This window comes from Trametes versicolor (genome assembly GCF_000271585.1).
Source record: "Trametes versicolor FP-101664 SS1 unplaced genomic scaffold TRAVEscaffold_1, whole genome shotgun sequence".
Lineage (NCBI taxonomy): Eukaryota > Fungi > Basidiomycota > Agaricomycetes > Polyporales > Polyporaceae > Trametes > Trametes versicolor.
The window spans coordinates 2,231,083-2,250,263 of record NW_007360321.1 but is presented as its reverse complement, the minus strand read 5'-3'; the positions used below and the strand labels follow the sequence as shown (position 1 = coordinate 2,250,263).

At 58.1% G+C, this 19,181-nt stretch overlaps 7 protein-coding genes across 7 annotated transcripts; 4 read left to right on the top strand and 3 right to left on the bottom strand.

Moving 5' to 3' along the window:
• Positions 1-721: 721 nt before the first annotated feature.
• Positions 722-1,471, bottom strand: TRAVEDRAFT_109574 (uncharacterized protein; the record flags this gene model as incomplete). Its single annotated transcript, XM_008034727.1, has 4 exons — positions 722-772; positions 858-1,013; positions 1,076-1,177; positions 1,232-1,471. 4 exons carry the CDS (start codon positions 1,469-1,471, stop codon positions 722-724), a joined length of 549 nt encoding a protein of 182 aa, XP_008032918.1.
• A 1,102-nt stretch (positions 1,472-2,573) lies between these two features.
• Positions 2,574-4,614, top strand: TRAVEDRAFT_110377 (Aldo/keto reductase; the record flags this gene model as incomplete). The annotated part of the gene is made up of 14 exons (XM_008034726.1): positions 2,574-2,661; positions 2,748-2,788; positions 2,881-2,918; positions 2,984-3,031; positions 3,100-3,207; positions 3,267-3,352; positions 3,420-3,472; positions 3,565-3,619; positions 3,698-3,752; positions 3,803-3,838; positions 3,912-3,984; positions 4,054-4,192; positions 4,299-4,492; positions 4,555-4,614. The coding sequence occupies 14 exons, from the start codon at positions 2,574-2,576 to the stop codon at positions 4,612-4,614; spliced, it is 1,074 nt and encodes a 357-aa protein (XP_008032917.1).
• Positions 4,615-4,957: 343 nt separating this feature from the next.
• Positions 4,958-8,716, top strand: TRAVEDRAFT_158750 (coatomer subunit delta). Its single transcript, XM_008034725.1, has 13 exons — positions 4,958-5,085; positions 5,138-5,177; positions 5,228-5,631; positions 5,685-6,100; positions 6,150-6,472; positions 6,537-6,648; positions 6,708-7,916; positions 7,988-8,088; positions 8,152-8,213; positions 8,272-8,277; positions 8,334-8,406; positions 8,455-8,493; positions 8,557-8,716. The coding sequence occupies exons 1-7, from the start codon at positions 5,083-5,085 to the stop codon at positions 7,000-7,002; spliced, it is 1,593 nt and encodes a 530-aa protein (XP_008032916.1). The 5' UTR covers positions 4,958-5,082; the 3' UTR covers positions 7,003-7,916; positions 7,988-8,088; positions 8,152-8,213; positions 8,272-8,277; positions 8,334-8,406; positions 8,455-8,493; positions 8,557-8,716.
• An 82-nt stretch (positions 8,717-8,798) lies between these two features.
• On the bottom strand, positions 8,799-9,337 carry TRAVEDRAFT_139287 (uncharacterized protein; the record flags this gene model as incomplete). The annotated part of the gene is made up of 4 exons (XM_008034724.1): positions 9,228-9,337; positions 9,128-9,174; positions 8,915-9,070; positions 8,799-8,859 (listed from the first exon to the last, which is right to left on the bottom strand). Coding segments are annotated over exons 1-4 (318 nt in total), but the record flags the coding sequence as incomplete, so codon positions are not given.
• A 1,346-nt stretch (positions 9,338-10,683) lies between these two features.
• On the top strand, positions 10,684-11,036 carry TRAVEDRAFT_104903 (ubiquitin; the record flags this gene model as incomplete). The annotated part of the gene is made up of 3 exons (XM_008034723.1): positions 10,684-10,778; positions 10,840-10,950; positions 11,003-11,036. Coding segments are annotated over 3 exons (240 nt in total), but the record flags the coding sequence as incomplete, so codon positions are not given.
• Positions 11,037-12,310: 1,274 nt separating this feature from the next.
• Positions 12,311-16,009, top strand: TRAVEDRAFT_55373 (Utp14-domain-containing protein). Its single transcript, XM_008034186.1, has 9 exons — positions 12,311-12,716; positions 12,769-13,348; positions 13,396-13,628; positions 13,684-13,761; positions 13,817-14,635; positions 14,691-15,299; positions 15,357-15,431; positions 15,482-15,763; positions 15,824-16,009. Exons 1-9 carry the CDS (start codon positions 12,321-12,323, stop codon positions 15,860-15,862), a joined length of 3,111 nt encoding a protein of 1,036 aa, XP_008032377.1. The 5' UTR covers positions 12,311-12,320; the 3' UTR covers positions 15,863-16,009.
• Positions 15,990-18,516, bottom strand: TRAVEDRAFT_139278 (natural resistance-associated macrophage protein). The gene is made up of 9 exons (XM_008034722.1): positions 18,312-18,516; positions 18,155-18,251; positions 18,066-18,102; positions 17,717-18,003; positions 17,540-17,660; positions 17,114-17,480; positions 16,945-17,051; positions 16,764-16,876; positions 15,990-16,703 (listed from the first exon to the last, which is right to left on the bottom strand). The coding sequence occupies exons 1-9, from the start codon at positions 18,482-18,484 to the stop codon at positions 16,263-16,265; spliced, it is 1,743 nt and encodes a 580-aa protein (XP_008032913.1). The 5' UTR covers positions 18,485-18,516; the 3' UTR covers positions 15,990-16,262.
• Between the last annotated feature and the right edge of the window lie 665 nt (positions 18,517-19,181).

Genomic DNA, 19,181 nt, shown 5'->3' with positions numbered 1-19,181 from the left:
CAATAGCAGATGACGTCAGGAGTTAGTGTGCGACAACGTACCACCGCGGCGGGCCGCTGCGAAGGCTTCGTGTGTTTTTATCGGCAGAAGACCTCCATCTTGCGGCGATCGTATAGCTTGGCTGCCGTCTCGAATTTTCGTTCCTCCGAAGGATCAGCGCGATGAATGAACACAAAAAGATGTCAAAAAACTGTGGAGATGCTTGTTCGGTCGGCATCGAATTTGTAGTACGGTGCACGGGGCACCGGACGGCCGTGCTGGTACGCCCCATACCCCGCCAAGCTATCACCTTGTCCGCCCCCGGACAACGTGGAAACCAGAAGGCGCCAAGTGCGCCTACGGAGTCCGTACGCGCCGAGTGAACTGGTGTAGAGGGATGCCGTTTCCGAAGGGATATCGCGATATGGCTGGCCAGCGCCCGATGCAGATGCATGAGCAGAAGCATACTTGACCTGGATCGAGATCCAGCGTGGCTGCAAGATCGCTAGTGCTGTCATCCGCACATGTCGGGATTCGGTTGAACAGGTACTTACCATCGTTGCAGCCTGACGCCGGACGACATGGTGAATGGAAGCCGGACGTCCTCCTCTGGCTGTCACAATTTTGCAACCGGTGGCGCAACATAGACACGGTAGGCCGACACTTAGGACTGTGCGCCGAACCTTAGGGAAACGATAGTCATACATGTACTGATACAAAGCAAAGATGTGAAGAGGGCAACCTAATCCAAGGCGACTGTGCCGTCCAGAATATACATGACGCCATTGGATGCCTACAGTGAACGAAGGTTACTCCATTAGAGGCTGGTCTGGACGGCTGCGAGCCCGCGCAAAACAAAGGATAGGAAGGGGACTCACCTCCTTCATCGCAATCAAACGAACGGCGCCGTCGAGGACCACGCGTGTCCACTCCGGCGCACCTGAGTCGCCGCCGTGCGTGGGGGTGAACGTTACGTTCTTCCCGTCGAGTAGAGTCCTGTATTCCGCCGGCGAGGCTAGAGAAATGGGGGACCCCTACGAGCGAGCCGCCTTCAGCACGCCGCAGCGGGCGGCGGAGACGAGCAACAATGACATACCGGAATGATGTGCGCCGAGACCCAACGCTCGACGTTCTTCTTTGACAGATCGTCGAACTCGGCTTCCGACAGGATGACGCCCTCACGGATAGGCTCGGGACCCTCATGGCTGTGACAACAAGACGCCGTGTATAGTTCTGCAGACGCATGGAAGACATCATAGGGGACGTACGGTTTCCTGGGGAGGGCGATGACGGCCTTATTCGTGGGGACCAGGAGAGTGCTCTTCGCGTTCTTGTCAGCGAAGAGCTTGCTTAGCTCGGTTTCCCGCGCGTAAGAATAGAATATGGAGGCAGAGGACTCGATGGTGAGGAGATCGGCGAGAGAGGGCTTCCCGGAGTATGTAACCGGAAGAAACGGCTCTCCGAAGCCGTCTTGAGAGGACGGCAACACCATTTGCTCGTCGGTAGACGCAGTGGCAAGGAAGGGTAGCACGAGGAGGGAGAGAAGGTGTAGACGCATGGTGGTCGACTGCGAGGGCTTGTGGTCGTGCTCGTTGGTGCTGAACCTTCCAGGCCGTGGCCTCCTACACGAGGTGCTCCGCTTGGGGTCAACATGTTCCCACGGTCACTACCTTCGGTTGGGCAGCCTCTGTCGCTCTCGCTGGTCTGTAGACACTAGGTCCTCGGATCAGGTAAGTACTATTACTCGATGAGTTTTGTCGTGTAATGTCGTCGAGCACATTGTATGCGCTGTTTCTGCAGCATTTGTGTGCAGATATCTCGGATAAGTACGTCACAGAATCCTACCCCTAACCCCATCCCAGGTTATGACGACCTTCACAGCCTCAACGTACCACGCTGGACACGAGCACGCAGCTGGTCCACCGATCGCAACGATACATATTTTCCTCCAAAATCAGCTGCGTGGTTGATCGAATGCTGGTGTTCGACGTTCTGGCTCTATCAGGGTGTGCTTTGAGCAATGTTCAATCCACGAATAGGAGGGCTAGGATCGGCGGCAAAGCTCGCGCAAACTTGATTGAATCAGTAGGCGTTAACTGCCCTATGTGATGTTCACGGGACGCGTCCTCCATGATCTGCTTGGATGGCTTCATGAGCGGCTCACTGATCATGGGGTATGTCGTGGAACTGGTCGTATCTTCTCGATGCTCTCAGATGCTCACCATGGGACGGGCGCGGGCGCGTGAAGCTCTCGGCCCGTCTAAGTACAACTGCATCCCTCCCTTCCAGCGTATCTTTGGCCGTAGCAAATACGAGGATGTGCAATGCTCGCTGTAGGAATGTTCTGGTTGGAATGGGAGTCCTAGTGCTGAATGGATTACCCAGCCCGGACCGGTGCGAGGACGTGTATGACACCATCCTTCCGCTCTCTCACCCCTCGATCCCGTGCGCACCACCGTGCTGCTATAAAGCTCCTTATCTCTTTCTCACCCGAACGATCTGCAGCTCAGCGAACATCCGCAGGTGGCCATCGTCGAGACCAACCACTAGCACCGTCCCAAGGACCCATTTTCTGACCTCACAACAACAGCAGAATGGCGTACACGTACGAAGCGAAGAACATGCCCTTCCGCAGGCTAGGCCCGAGCGGCCTGCGTGTGCCTGTCTTCTCCCTGGGCGCATGTGCGTGGCTAATTCACTCTCGATCCTGCGCGGCAGGCGCTTCCTCCCGCGATGATGAGACTGACAGCAGCCAACTGAATTTGCAGGGCTCACCTACGGCGAAACTGTGCACGGCGACCCCGTCAAGGTGCGCGCGCTCCGCCCTTCTGCCGTGCCTGTGGATCAGCGGCTTGCGGAAGAAGAACTTACTTTGCGGCTCGGGATGCCCTTGCCTTGCAGGATATCATCAAGATCGCGCTGGACAATGGTATCAACATGTACGTGCAACGTTGACACTTCGTCTCCGGGAAGTAGTGCTTGTGCCTGACACGCGCCGTTGCAGGTTTGACACCGCGGAAGGCTACGCCAGTGGCAAGGCCGAGCTCGAGATGTGAGCCAGCCCCCCAGGGCGCACAAGGTTACCGGTAGCGCAGAATTGACCGACCTTCTGGGAATCAGGGGTCGTGTGTTCAAGGAACTCGACGTCAAGCGTTCCGACCTTGTAATCACCACCAAGATCTTCTGGGGTGGCCGCGGGCCGAACGACATGGGACTCTCCCGGAAACAGTGAGTTCAGGAAGCGGCCGTAGCTCGGACGGCTCATTCAGTCTATGCTCGTACGACAGCATCGTCGAAGGCACGAAGAAATGCCTCGAACGGCTCCAGATGGACTACGTGGACGTGCTATTCGCGCACCGCCCCGACCACTCCGGTACGCCCTAATTACGTCTTTGCGGTTCTCGTCTCCAGGGATTCCGCTCACGGTAACGCCACGACAGTGCCTATGGAGGAGATAGTTCGTGCCTTCAACTTCGTGATTGATCAGGGCTGGGTGCGTCTTTCTCCCGCGCCTGTTCTCGAGGCGTCGCACAGGCGGGGGCGGGAGCAGATTTGCTAAATCGGCGACGCCGCCACCGTCCGCAGGCGTTCTACTGGGCCACATCTGAGTGGACCGCGCGCGACATCGAAGAAGCCTACCGTACGTGCGCAGCCCACGTCCGATTCGCCGCGGGCTGCTCGGCTCACGCAACCACCGCTCTCCTTCAACCCCATCCAGACGTTTCTGCCAAGCTGGGCCTGGTCGCCCCGATCGCTGAGCAATGCCAGCACCAGTACGTACCTCCGCGGCGGCTTCTGCGAGCACCGCTCATGCCGTTCGTAGCATGTTCCACCGCGAACGCCCCGAGAAGGAGTATGCGTGAGTGACGGTTTCGTGAACGCGCCATGTGTGTGTGTGGCGGACATTGAGCCATGGGACCATCTCTGCACAGGCCGCTCTACCAGAACTATTCCATCGGAACGACGGTGTTCTCGCCCCTGGCGAGCGGACTTCTGACTGGCAAGGTGGGTTGTGTCTGGCAGTTGCGCAGGCAAGCGTGCTTCTGAACATGTGCTGACGCGCGGGTGCGGTAGTACAACGACGGCATCCCCGAGGACTCGCGTTACGCTACCCACTCCGAGTTCTTCAAGCAATCCATCGCGAAACTCAAGAGCGAGGAAGGCCAGAAGCAGCTCAAGTCCGTCAAGGAGCTCGCCGAATTCGCCGAGAAAGGTAACAGTTGGTGCCCTCCGCCGCGCCAATTTTTTGTGGTCCCATGTGTTGCACGATCGCTAACGGTACATTGCAACGCCGCCGCTCGCACACGCACATCTGCCAGAGCTCGGCTGCAAGATTAACCATCTCGCCCTGGCCTGGTTGGCAGTTAACCCTAACACGAGCACCGTCATCCTCGGCGCGTCGAAGCCTGAGCAGGTCGTTGACAACCTCAAGGCGCTCGAGGTTATCCCGAAGCTCACCCCGGAGGTCCTCGAGAAGATCGAGAAGATCTTGGACAACAAACCCTCCCCCTTCGTACGTCCATATGATTGAACTTACCGCACAATTGGTTGGTATTTAAACGTACCCTTATGCAGTCCTCGTTCGGTCGTCCCGTGCTGGACAAGTTTGGGCGCATCAACCCCACCTTTGCTTGAGGATGAGGCGCGTCTTGTAGCAGAGTAAATTTGTACCAGAGCAAGAGGAGTTCGGCAGAAGGAATTCGAAGGCGTTTCCGAGTTGTATCAGTAGTCTTCATATCGTGTCCATCGAAGTAGTTGTCGCAAAAATCCAAGCTGGACAGGGCATCATCCGTGGTCTTCATTCCTATTTTTGCCTGCCAGCCATGAGGGAAGCACGTCTGCGGTTTGCGAGCGATGGTTGTTCGTGACAAGCTGTACTTTGAGCTGGAAGCGCCGGTACGACTAGCGTGTACCACGCTAGGCGCCTATTAGGCACAGACACGTCGCGTCTGCGGACTCGGTCGTCACAAACGGCGACCGCGGCTCTCGGCTCGACTTACTCCTGCGCGCTGCTACCCCTCATCTTCTCTAAACTCTGGTCTGGAGAGCCTCCTATTACCGCTTGAACCTCCTCGAAAACCCTGAAGCTAGCGCATCTTCGGAATGGTAAGCGTAACTTGATTTCACACGGAGGACCTCGATGCGATGTCTCCGCTAGGTTGTCCTCGCAGCTTCAATATGCACGAAGGGCGGAAAACGTACGCATGTATTTTATATACCGTTCAGAACCCTACTCACAGCCCACCAGCCATCGTGTCTCGCCAGTTCCGTGACATGTCGCGAGCGAGGATAGAGTCCCTTCTCGCGTCCTTCCCGAAACTCATCCCGACCAACACTCAACACACGTCGGTCGAAACAACCGACGTCCGCTATGTCTATCAACCACTGGAAGACCTCTATATAATCCTCATCACGAATAAGGCGTCCAACATCCTGCAAGACATCGACACTTTACATCTCTTCGCGCGCGTTGTCTCCGACCTCTGCAGGAGTGCGGAGCAGCGCGAGATCGTCAAGAACGAGTTCGAACTGCTCTTCGCGTTCGACGAGATCGTGAGCCTGGGGTACAGGGAACCGGTCAACCTGATGCAGGTGCGGAACGTGCTCGAGATGGAGAGTCACGAGGAGAAGATCCAGGAGATCATTGCCCGGGTGAGTCTAACGAGTGCAGTGTATAACCCGCGCATATATTGACGTCTGGGCAGAACAAAGAAGCAGAGGCGAAGGAAGAGCTCAAGCGTCGCGCCAAGCAGCTCGAGATGCAGCGCCGGGAGCAGCAGAGGCGCGCCGCCGCCGGTGCGCCGTCCGGGGGAGGCTACCTCGGCGGTGGCATCTCTGGGTACGCGCCAGTCGCCCAGCGCGAATATACCCCTCCTGCGGCGATCCGCACCAACTCGCCTGCGCCGTCCAGTCTCCGGGCACCCGCATTCAAGGGCAGCGGTATGAAGTTGGGTGGCAAGAGGACCCAGCAATCGGCACTGCTGGATGCCCTTGGTGGAGAGGCTCTTCTCTCCGAGGACATGTCTGCGCCAGGCACTCCCGCTGTCTCCCACACTCCCGAGCCCGTCGCGTCAGCACCGAAGAATGATCGTGGTAGCTTACCCCCAGTCGAGGCGCAGAGGTATATGATCTACCATCTAATCCCGTAACTCTATTAACACCTATTTTAGCGTGCACGTTATCGTTAAAGAGTTTATCAACCTGGAACTCATGCGCGAAGGCGGTCTGACCAACCTCGAATTGCGGGGTGACATGAACCTGCAGATCTCGGACCCCGACCTGGCGCGTCTGAAACTCACGCTGGCCCCCGCGCCTGCTAGCTACGGCCCTGAGCTGCAATTCAAGCAGCACCCGCAGGTCGCGAAATTTGCAGCGAACAGGGACCGCGTTGTGGCGCTCAAAGACGCTTCGCGCAGTTTCCCCGTCGGCCAGCCGCTTGCCGTGCTGAAGTGGAGATACTCCGGCAAGGACGAGACGTATGTCCCGCTGTCGAGTGAGTCTTTCTAGCCTGTTTTGGGGAGGACGTATGGACGCTGATGGCGGGCTTCGAATCGCAGTCAACTGCTGGCCCACGCCGTCCAACGACGGGACGTGCGACGTGAACATTGAGTACGAGCTCGAGGCCGAGCACGTTTCCTTGCACGACGTCGTGATCTCGATCCCCTTGCCGTACGTCTCCGTTGAATTGCCGGGCCTTCCACGCTCAAGGGCTCACTTGATTGACATAGGGATGGGTCGTATCCCACGGTCTCGTCGCACTCGGGCGAATGGTCGCTCAACCCGTCGAGCCATTCCCTCGACTGGGCCATCCCGCTCGTCAACGCGGAGGAGCGGTCCGGCTCGCTCGAGTTCTCCGTTGGCGGGGACGACCCTGGGGTCTTCTTCCCCGTCAGCGTGTCGTTCGTTGGAGAGGGCAGCGTCGCGGGCGTCCACCTGGCGTCGGTCGCGCGCATCGACAACGGCGAGGACGTCACGTTCTCGGAGGATGCGACCGTGGTCGTCGAAAACTATACCGTCGTCTAGATTGTACATCGGCATGTTTATGTATTCGTCAGCAAGGAGGTGTATCGATGGATCAATCGTCGTCTGTCCGAATCGGAATGTGCGCATACAAAGTCCCAGGGGTGAGAGTACTCCAGTCAGTAACTAGTCCGCGGTGTCCTTGAGACGCCAGATACATGATCGGCGGTCTCTAACCAGTCCGTGGTACGTGCATATGGTATGGTGGTATGGTATCGATCGTGTCCAGTCCATGTCCGAGATGTCCTCGTGGTATGTGTATCATCTGCCAAATTTTCATCGTGAGTGCGGGAGAGCGTACGAGCTCACAGTCTTGCTCTTCAGGTGCATCGCAGCCAGGTTCTCGCCCATCTCGTTTATGTCGTTCGTCGAGTTCACCCGCGCCCTTCCGGGCATCCGTCCGTTGAACGAGCCGGTGGGAGGTGCCAGCCGTTGGTCGCTGATCGTGCGGTGGTTCGGGAAGAACGACATCCTCCCGTTGGCCGCTCCTGCGTCCCCAACGATGTCCGGGGTAGAGTGCCTTGGGAAAAGCACCGGCGAGCCAGGGGGCATCAACCCCATTTGCGGAAATACGGGCGGGGTAGGCACGAACGGGATCCCAGGCGCCATGGACGGGCTCCAGCTGGGGCCGCGCAGCATGGGGGATACGCCCTTGGGCACGCGTGGAACGGGCGCCTTGGTGTCCGGGTCGAACAGCGCCTGGAGCCCGAGCAGGCACATGAACGCCGCGTTCCCGGCGTTGTGCAGCACGCGCTGGACATCCACGCCGAGTGACTGGAGTAGCGCCGCGAGCGAGAGGCTGGAGCCCTGCTCGCGGGCCTTCCCGGACGGCTCCTGCATCGCGCCGCGCTGGCCGGTGCTGTATAGCTGGCGCTCGAACGCCATCGTGTCGACGATGAGCAGATTGTGTGGGAGCTCTGCGGGCGCACGGAGCGGAAGCCAGGTGAGAAGGTGCGACGAGGACGTAAGGACGGGTGAAGGAGCTTACTGATCCTCATTTCCTCGAGGCGGCGGAGGTCTCCGGTGGTCCCGTGTGCGACAAGCACGAGTGTATTTGGGATCGTCTCCGAGTCGGGGCTCATCAGGCTGCTACAAGGTGCGAGGCAGATCTGCTTCACGAACCATGCGCGAATCTGAAGGAGAAGGGCGTACCTGATGATGGCTTGGATCATGTGTGACAGCTTGGCTTTCGGGACGACCTGGCTTTCACCGAACTGGCAGATCGTACGAGATTGAGCACGAGTTGTGGGTGTCAGCAGGGCCACGGCTTACCGCATACTGTCACGAAGAGCGGGTGAGCGTCCGTGCCGGCGGAAAGCGTGCGAGGGACTTACTGCCCAAGGAAAACTTGGCCGGTGCCTGTTGTGCACCTTGTCCACATACTCCGCAACAATGTAGTGCCCACGTCTACGACCGTGAGTTCGCTGAATGTGGCGGCTAGCACGAGACGCGCACCTGTAGTTTGGCTCCGGATCAGGAGGCCATGCTCCAGCTCTGTATGAAGATGTGGTATCTCTTTCAGCATGAGCGGGGACGTCAAAGTTAATAAGTACTGACGTATCAAGGTGTCCGCAGCGCACGGCAGCGTAGCCCCACTCAACGCACGACGCGGAATTGCGTTCCGACCATTCAAAGTCAATGGCCAAGAAAGTCTTGTCTCTAGAGGCCCACAGCTCTCGGACGCTCTGGGGCTCGCCGTTCCGCACTCGGACCTTCTGCGCGGAGAGGGCGATGGCAGGAAGTGTGGAGAAGACTTTCTTGTACGTAGTATAGTCGGAGATTGTACGGAGATGCCGTTGGGAGGTTTCGAACGGGGTTATTCGGAGTATGTTCTCAACGATGGGAAGAGTCTCTCCAAACCTTCAGGCGCAGGTGAGTACAACACCTCCGAACGAGATTACATCCTCGATGATACCTTGTTTTCAGCATCTTCAGAAACGCGTTTACTGTCGACATCCGGACCACAATGTGTGCTCGTCCGGTCCACGCATCAGTGACGGTGATGGCCGGCCACGAAAAAGTCAGGAATTCTTCGAAAGACTCGAAGAATACGCCCCACGATCGTTCGTACCTGTCAATAATGTTGTCAACCAGGCGTCTCGGCTAACATCTGCCCTGGAGCACCCACCAGACGATGTTGTGCAGCTGAAAGTGGCCTATGTATGCCGAATACACCTGGTGTGAGCCGGTGAGCTTAATCGAGTCAAATTCTGTCGGGGTAAACGCACGGATTGCAGATCGCAGTCCCATCCTTTTGGGTCGACGAGCGTGAAGTTGGACATGATGACAGCGCCAAGCCTCGTGGCGCAGAGCTTGCTGGACACAACCTTGAACGCGGCTCACCACATGCAACCGCCTTGGGTGCGACAAGCCTGATGGTGCGCGGGCTACTGGAGGCAGCGGAACGCGTTCACGATGGGAGACGGCAAGGAAGAGCGTACTCGGTTGGCGGGAGGCATACCGAAGAGGCCTTTTACGGAGCCGATCGTGACGAGGCGTTGACCGGCGGCAGGGACGTCGCCTCCGGAGGTATCGCGTCTATCACGGCAACAACCCGCCGTGCAGTCATTGTGTGGAAAGCACCATGTTCTGCTGACCATCTCTTATCACTTCCGGCGGAGAGCATGGGAGCTGGTCAGGTACCAGCGACTCGTTCGAGGTTGCAGCTGATGAAGCCTTCATGGTTCATCACACGAGCAGGCACGCGGTATTGGTGTGGAGAACACGGTATATTACGCAAGAGACAGAACGGCAGACTACACACGAGCAACGAACATACAGATGCTGAGGAATGGTACATCGCCAACGTACCTGGGTCCTGGCAAGGTTGACATATTTGCGATGATATCGGACGCCCCCGTGCTGTAACAGATAGTCAGCCAATGTTGCGAATGTTGTACGACCGAACAAGTATCAGAGACTTGAATGGTTCCCGAAGGAATCGCTCCCATCGTGCGTGAACACGTCGAGTAGTAATTTGCAGAATATTTTCATCCGAAGGCGAAGGCGCAAGGGATGATATTGAAGAGGGTACTCACAGGAAGGTCGTCCCAGATATTCAGCGCCATACGCAAGAAGCCCAGCGGACGGATGGAACGGACCTGATAACAAAGAGGTGTTAGCTGCGTGTTTCCAAGAGGAAAAGCATGCTATGATAGAAGAAGCTCAGAAAAAGTATCGCATTCTTCTCATAACCCTTGAGGGCATCGAAGTGAGCTGAGTTTACGAAGATTTCTCATCCCAGAAAGCGATAGGCAAAACACGAAAATGAAGCGACACTCACCATCGGTTGAGGTCGACTCGTCGACGCGTGTCCAGAAGTTGGGTCCAAGGAGGCGTGATTCCGACCTAGTCAGAGTCCTCACAGCCAAAGTACCTCCGCAAGCGAGCAAAGAGGCAGAATGGGCACAGTACATCGCAAGCGTCGTAGCACAGTCCCGTCGGCAACGCTGGCGACGTCCAGAGTCCAGACAGTGACAGCACGACGCGTCCGGGTAGCTGAGCGCTCTATTTGAGGGAACGCAGGTGTCACGTGCGCCGTGTTGAACCTGCCCTAAACTCAGCCACCTGGATTTGCTGCTGTACAGTCTTTCCCAGGCTCTCACACTCACCGTCAGCAGCAGTAAGTGCCGCCGTCCCCAAGCACACGATTCTCGACGTTGACCGTACGTGAAGATGCAGATCTTCGTCAAGACCCTTACGGGGAAGACCATCACCCTTGAGGTCGAGTCCTCCGACACTATCGACAATGTCAAGGCCAAGATCCAGGACAAGGAGGGGTGAGTGGTCATTTGGGGATGGTAGACCCGGCGGCGGCACGGTACTGACGGACCTTGGCAGCATCCCCCCCGACCAGCAGCGCCTGATCTTCGCCGGCAAGCAGCTCGAGGACGGCCGTACCCTCAGCGACTACAACATCCAGAAGGAGTCCACCCTCCACCTCGTCCTCCGGTGAGTAAAGCGGTACTCTGTACTTTACCGAAGTCTTACACCACCGCCAAAGTCTCCGTGGTGGCATCATCGAGCCCTCGCTCAAGGTGCTCGCGTCAAAATACAACTGTGACAAGCAGATTTGTCGCAAGTGCTACGCGCGCCTTCCCCCTCGCGCGACCAACTGCCGCAAGCGTGGATGTGGCCACTCGTCTCAGCTCCGCCCGTACGTTCACGTCCCTTCGGCCCACGATAACCTTCTGTGCTTACGAAGGCCTGCTTTACAGCAAGAAGAAGCTGAAATAGTGGTTGTGCGCCTCACCACAGCCCTTTTGCGGCTTTTTGGGATGGGACACGCCGAGCCCTCGGGGACGGGCTTTCATGCATGTTTACTACATTCGATATGCGATCCATGATATGCGTTCACCGGCCCTTGTAATGTGTGCGTCCCCCTTGTATGATCAGAGCGTAGGCCACCGTTGCATGCTACGACGAGACGCTGTCCAGGATTCGAATGACATCCCGCCCTATATCGTCTATTTCCACTTCCTGTCTCGACACAAGGTGCGAAGTTTGGGAGGCAGGGTTCGTTTGTGACTTCAAGTTTTTGCGTTTGTTCACGCGGTACCATCGCGAGCTACCTCTGCGGAGCATTTACCGACCGAGTTTAAGTCGGGGTCGAGTGGCCGTGGCTGAGGCACTACAGGTCCACAGACACGGTGTGTGGTGGGTACGGGTCTTTCGAGGCCCTGCCCTCCCGCACAGCACAATGAGGCTAACCTGCAAGATTGTTACCGCAGCGCCGAATATTTGCCTTCACCGTTAGGCTCGCCAAAGGCCAAATTAAGCCTTAAAGCTTCAGCAACCCATACACAGCGACCCTTCATACTAGTGGCAGGAGATTACACACACTGTAAGGCTCTTACTCGTATAACATGACGGATCGTCGCTGTTTGGTGTGCCAGTTCTCAGAGTACCTGCTGAGAGGTTCCCAAGTTGATCAGGCTCTCGCCTCCCTTGCTTGTCCTTGAAGCTCATATACCGCCGCCGATCCATGTCAAATTTCCCAACCAAGTGTAGTTATACTCTGGCTCTTTCCGTCATTCAGCAGAGCATCATAAGCTTGCCTTTGCCAAAAGAACAAACCAGTACAGCCTGAGCTCCCGTTCCTACTCACCATTGTCCGCAATGGGCCTGAGACGGAGGATGCCGAAGCGCTAGAGCAGCCACGTGCGCGGAGTGTATGGATCGGGAGGAAGATCTGAGCAAGTTAATCCCAGTGGTGAGCAGCCGAGGACGTCCCTCTCATTTTCCCGTCTCTCACCTGTACACTCCCTCCTGCTGCCCACTTTCTCGTGTATCCGTCTGCATACTCTGGGCGCTCCTTTACGATGGCTAGAGGACGGAATCTCGGAAAGTCAGCGAGGCCTGCACCATCTTCGCGCAAGACCGCAAACGCGCTCGGCTATGCCAAACGGCATACCCTGAAATCGAAGGCCCTCTCGGCCGGGGATCTTGGAGATGTGTACGAATATCAGCAAGACAAGGTCCGCCGCTCGAAGGTCAAACTTGAGCTGGAGAGGGATGAAGCGGGGGGCGCACGGAGCGGAAGTGAAGAGGATGAAGACGGTCCGGCCACCAAGGGTCGAGATGCGAGGCCAAGGCTGGTCGGAGAAAACGACGACGACGATGCGATAGGCGAGGATGAAGACGAGGAGATCGACAGTGACGAAGCGTTCGAAGAGAGTGATAATGAACGTTACGCCGGCTTCAGCTTCACTGAGAAGGTGCGTGCTTGTAAACCGGTGGGTGTTCCACAATGCGCTAACAGTATAACAGAAGAAGGCCGGGACAAAGTCCAAGTCGAAGAAAAGGGCCGACGCAGGCCGCGCAGTACGGTTCGCCGAGGTGGACCTCAATGAGGATAGTGATGAAGTGCAATCCGAAGCAGAGATCGAGGACGCCTCTGAGGCCAGTGACGGGGACGACGATGATGAAGAGGAAGAGGGTGACCCGAGCGAGTTCATAGATGTCTTGGACGTCTTGGATGGGCGAGGTGACCCAGAAAGCGAAGATGAGCATCAGGACGCCAAGAAAACAAGTAGTTTGAAGACGGACGCCGCACAGATGAGCGAAGATGAGGAGGAGGATGAAGAGATGAACAGTGAAGAGGATTCGGAGGAGGACGAAGACGAAGACGACAAGATGGGCTCAGCATCCGAGCCAGAGGACGAAGAAGACGATTCCGCCCTTCAGGACCTTGAGCAATTTGTGTCTGGACTCGATGCGGGACAAAAGCGAAAAGCTCCTGACGAGGACGACGGCAAAGATGTCGACCCTAAGCCCGCGGCGAGGAAGAGGAGACTGCTTCCCGAGCGGACAGAACTTGGCGCAGAGAATGAATTTGCTCCCGCATTAAGTGCGTAAAGTGTGAAGTCTTCAATAGCTGTACTAATTATGCTACAGGTGGTGGCAAGCTGAACCTCGATGACCTGCTCGCCCCTCTCGAGGGCCAATCATCGAATTTGGCATCACTCAAGAAATCCGCGAAGGTTCTTGCGTCTACATCTGGCAAGGTCAGGACGTTGTCGGCACCTCTGCCACAACGTACTGCCGAGAAGTTGGACCGTGAGGCCGCTTACGAGCAGACGAAGGAGGAAGTCGACAAATGGAAGGCTACGATGCAGCGCATCAAGGAGGTATGGTCACAATATTTGGCGGTCACGGCGTCCGCTCATATATCATCGAACATAGGCCGAGCATCTGAGCTTCCCTTTGCAAGCTGAGCCCAAGAGCCGGACATCCAATTTGGAGCTTGCAGCGAAATTCAAGGTAAGTATCATTCCACCACACGTCGGAATTACTCTAAAGTCGCGAATTACTATAGCCGACGACAGAGCTTGAAAGCGCTGTGGATAAGCTCCTGAAGTCTGCCAAGATGCGCGAAGACGAGATTGCCCAGACCGAGACGCTGAAAATGAACCACCTCTCCGTCGAAGAGGTTGCCGCACGCCGCGCTGAGCTCGCGAAAATGCGTGAACTTATGTTCCGCGCGGAGGCGAAAGCTAAGCGTGTTGCAAAGATCAAGAGCAAGACCTATCGCCGCCTGAAGAAGAAGGAGCGTGCCCGTTTAGCGGAGAAGCTTGGAGAGGGCTCGGACGATGACCTCGACGACGAAGAGGCGCGGCTCAAGCGGGAGGTTGACCGTGCCCGTGAACGCGCCACTCTGCGGCACAAGAATACCGGCAAATGGGCGAAGGCCATGCGTGAAAGGGGGGAGCTCGACGAGGATCAGCGGCGAGACATCAACGAGATGCTGGACCGCGGCGAGCGATTACGAAAGAAGATTCGTGGAGAGGGGGACAGCGGAGACGAGGACAGCGATGACGACGCGAGTGACGAAGAGGGTGAGGACGGTGCCGCCCGCATCAAATCCCGGGCCTTCGACGAGCTCGCCGCGCTCGATGTGGACGACACCGAGACTCCTGCAGGCAAGAGCAAGAGCATCTTCGAGATGAAGTTCATGAGAGACGCCATGGCCCGTGAACAGCGGAGAGCGGACGAGATCGCCGACGACTTCGTCAAGGAGATGGGCGGCGGAGACCCAGACGCCGACGACGATGCGGACGCAGAAGACGGCGACCAGCCCTCCGGGGCTATCATTCAGCGCGTCGGCGGCCGCGTGGTCTATCGTCCCGGTGCACTGGTGAGTTTATTGCCCGCTGCGTTATCGACGCCGAGCTTACCTACGGAGGAACCAGAACACGGGTGTCCGTCCTGTTGGCTCACTTGCCTCCGATACGTCGAGCGTCACCCTCAAGTCAACAGACCTTCCTCCCGAAGCCCGCGACAGCCCGCCCGATAATTCGCCCCCCGGCTCCCCTGTTTCCCAACGACGCGTCCCGCCACCCACGGACGAAGTCAACCCGTGGATTGCACAAGTTTCTAGCAAAGGTGGTCTGACGAAGCACGAGGTCGCGATCAGCAAAGAGAGCGCCGCGGCGGAGAAATCCAAGAACAAGCTCCGCAAGCGCGTCAAGAACCGGCTGGAGGAGAAGGCGAAGGCGCTGGAGGACGCCGCGGTAGACGTCTCGTTGTCGACGGTCATGACGTTGGCCAATGGCAACGAAGCGGGGCCGTCCAAGGCAGGGCAGCCATCGAAGCCGAAGTCGAAGCCCACTGCAAAGTCGGCCTCGGTGGCGAAAGGCAAGGCGCGAGCGTCGCAGGCCGATGACGACAGCGACTCGGACGCCAACAGCGAAGTCGAAGAGCAGGAGAGCGCGCTCACCCAGAAGGGCAAGGGTAAGGTCAAGGCGTTCGAGCAGCGTGACCTTGTCGCCCTCGCCTTCGCGGGTGACAACGTCGTTCAGGTAAGGGTTCAGGTTAATGTCACGGCCTGTAACCCGTCCTCATACCCTCGCAACTAGGATTTCGCCGATGCCAAGCGGCGCGAGATTCAGGAAGACGCGCCAAAAGAGATCGATACCACGCTGCCTGGCTGGGTGAGCGTTCCGTCCCTAACCGCATCAGACTGCCTACTGACAGCACGCAGGGTACATGGGGTGGCACTGGTACGAAGAAGGCCCCGCCCAAGCCGCACTTCATCAAGAAGATCGCGGGAGTCGACCCTACGACGCGCGCAGACTACAAGAAGACGCACGTTGTCATCTCCGAGAAACGGGACAAGAAAGCGGCGAAGTACCAGGTCAAGGACCTACCTTTCCCGTACACGAGCAAGGCGCAGTTCGACCGCAGCATGGAGGTTCCACTCGGCACGGAGTGGAATACGCGTCTTGGGTTCCAGCGTGCAACGCTGCCGAAGGTCGTCACAAAGGTGCGTTTTGCTGACTCTATTTATCTACTCGTCGAGCGTTGCTCACAGTCAACATTGCAGATGGGCAAGCTCATTACACCACTGGAGAAGCATGCATGAGCATGGACTCGCTTGTTTGTATCGCACATATCGTCGTGGTCCTAGTACATCATCTGTCTGCACTGCATACTGTCGCATTCCCATTCATGTCTCCTTAGACTGTCATTCGCACAAGCAATAATGTCAACAACGCTTCCATCGGCATTTTTATAACACATCGCGTCGCGCGGGGGCTAATACATACAGTAGTAATGTGTGCGGGGCTAGTAGTGTAGTGTGTATTATACATATGCGTGCAGGACCCATAAAATATGCAATGGTAGCGCGCCGGGCGCCATCGAGCTCCGAAAAGCCCTGTCGCTTGTGCTCGACCCTCGACCCCTTGGGCTGAGCTTCGACCCTCGACTCTTGAACCCCGAGTTGACCCCGAGAGCCATGCTGCATGCGGCGGCGTCGGCGCTCAATCGTCCCCAAGCGCGAGCCCGACGATGGCGTAGACGTTCGCCACGACGACCACGAGCCAGATGAGGTACCCGAGGCCGGTGACGATGTACCCGTTCGAGAAGTCGACCATCTCGCCTGCCTGCGCCTCCGCGTCCGTGTCGTCGACACGCGTCGTCTCCTTGTCCTTCTCGTCGGACTCCGCAGGGGTGACGGCGCCCGCGGGGAGCTCGTCGACGTCTGCGTCCTCGGGGCGCAGCTTCTTCGTCTTGTGGACGCTCATGATCGAGCGCGAGGAGGTGAGGTAGACGAGCGGGAAGACGATGAAGGGGAGCACGATGGAGAGGATGACCTGGGAGGCGACGAGCAGCGTGTCGATGCCCGACCGCCCGACAGCGGCGGCGACGGCGAGGGAGGGCACGAGACCAATACAGCGCGTGACGAGACGCCGCATGACCGGCTGCAGATGTGAGGTTAGTGGACGTACATGACAGGGAGGTGCGCGGCGGGGGAGACGTACGGAGAGTTTCCAGCGGATGAATCCCTCAGAGACGATCTGGCCTGCGAGAGTGGCAATGATGGACGAGCTTTGTCCGGATGCGAGCAGGGCGAGCGCAAACAGGATAGCGGCGGCTGTAGACGAGTGGAGTAGCGTGAGACACGTGAATCGAGACCACGAAGAAATAAGCAGGGGCACGTACGTTTTCCGACGAGGTTTCCCAGGAGATCGTACGCGTCGAAGAGGCTCGCGGGATCCTGATCACCGGTGTTCCCGTTGAAGAACACGGCGCTCGATAGAATGAGGATCCTGTGTATGGGCACTCCGTCAGTCAATGAGCCCGAATCAATTCGCACGTCAAGTGTACGCACATAGAGTTGATCACGACGGCGAGCCCGAGCAGGCTGATCACCATGTCGACGATGCCGTGGTACAGGTGTAGGCGCACGAAGCTGTAAGGCCTGTTCGTATGCTCGGCATGCGATGCAAGGTCGGGGCGGGCGACGTCCGTAATGTTCGCGATGCGTATATGGCGCTTCACGCCAGCCCGGATGTACCCAACGAGGCTGAGCTTCTTCGAGGAGTCACTGGACGCGGAGGAGACAGAGTCCAGCGTCCTCAACTGCTCCTGGGCCTCCTTCGCGGGATCGGGCAAGTGGTCGACGCGGTCTTGCGTAGCGAGGGCTGAGCCGAGGAAAAGACTATGAGGCATCACGGTCGCTCCTATGATACCGATAGCTGCGGGTGCGCGTCAGTACAATGCAGATATAAAATGCACGTGAATGCTGTGCACGCACATGTGTACAACGCGTTCGACTGGATGACGGTCTTCGATGGCACGAACCCGAAGAACGCATCGCCCCATTGGACGCTCGCCTTGGAGATGATGACCGCCATACAGATGAGTACAATGAACACCTGCCAGCCGCGTCCGTGTGAGCGCATTGCAATGCCCGAGAAGACCGAGAACCTACAAGAGCGGCGATGCAGAGCTCGAACACCCGCACGGGCTTCCCCGCCATGGGGTCCCGCAGCGCGAGCAGGATGAAGACGTCGGAGGCGGTGAGGAGGACGCCGCCCCAGAGCGGGAGCTTCGGGAAGAGCATGCAGAGCGCGATGGCCGACCCGAGGAGCTCTGCGAGGTCCGTACTGATGATGGCGATCTCGGAGAGCGCATACAGGGGGTACAAGACCATCCAGCGCCACATCTTGGTGTGTTTCGGCCGGTTGTACAGCAAGATGCGGCAGTGCGAGGCGAGATCTGAGCACGCATGCGAAGTCAGTAAATGGTCGTATGCGTGCTAGAGAAAACGTCGGACATACCCAGACCGGTGACGCAACCGAGGCGGGATGCCATGGTCTGCAAGCGCAGTGAGCGGACCGGATAGCGCGGAGTTGGTGGCGCCACATACCTGAACGACGATAGCGAAGATTCCAGCGAGCAGAACGACGAAGAGGAGCTTGTAGCCGAACTCCGAGCCCGCCTGGAGGTCGACCCCCCAGTTCCCGCTGCCGTCCCGCCTCCGTTAAGCGCGCAGTTCAGGCAAAAAGCGATGAAAAAAGACTTACGGGTCAAAGTACGCGACGGCACAGACGATGCCGACGCCGGTGTGCTTCGTGGCGTGCTGGACGACGTACCAGGCGCATTTGCGCGCACGGCGGAGGAGGTGGTGTTCGTCGGCGTCTGCCTGCGGTGGCTGCGCCACCCGGGCGAGCTGAGGTTGAGCGGGAGAACGGTGCATGGCGGGGGAGGGCCTGTGGTGAGTGGGGGTTGAGTGGGGGGTGGGCGGGGAGCATGAGCTGGCTGTGCTGGGCGTCGGAGGGGCCGTTATAAGGGAGAGGAGACGCAAACCAGCAGAGTGGACGGCGCGAGCGTAAGGGAACGACGATGTGGTACTCTAGCCAGAACATGCCCCCCTCATTAATTCCTCGCCCGGCTCTCAGCCGATCTGCCCCGACTCTCCAGTCGTTCCGCCCGCCAGGGTCTCCGTCGCCCCGTCGCCGATCCGCAATGCGCAAAGGTGGAAAAACATGTGTCGTGGAGGGGAGTTGCGGGCGACAGGCCTGAGTGTGCACGCCATCGCAGACACTCTAGCGCCCAACAGAGGCAGCGCCCCGGCGAGCCCGCGGTTCGAAGCGTTTTCAAGTTCCAGTCCGCCGGGCCCACGCAGGCGCTCATCGGACTGCCCTCCGCCACTCTCTCAGACACACCGCTGCATTTGCGCGAGACCTGTGCAATTCCCGTTCAGGAGCGACGACCTCCCCCTATTCGTACAACGCAGAACCTGCCTAGCGGACCTCTCCCGACATGAACACCCTTCCCTCGAACCCAGCCCGCCTCCTCCAACCTTGCAACTCTGCAACTCTCCCCACTTGCGGCTCTTCCGCTCCGTCGGTCCACCGCGCCAAGCAGCGCGGACGCGCGTGCATCGTGCAACC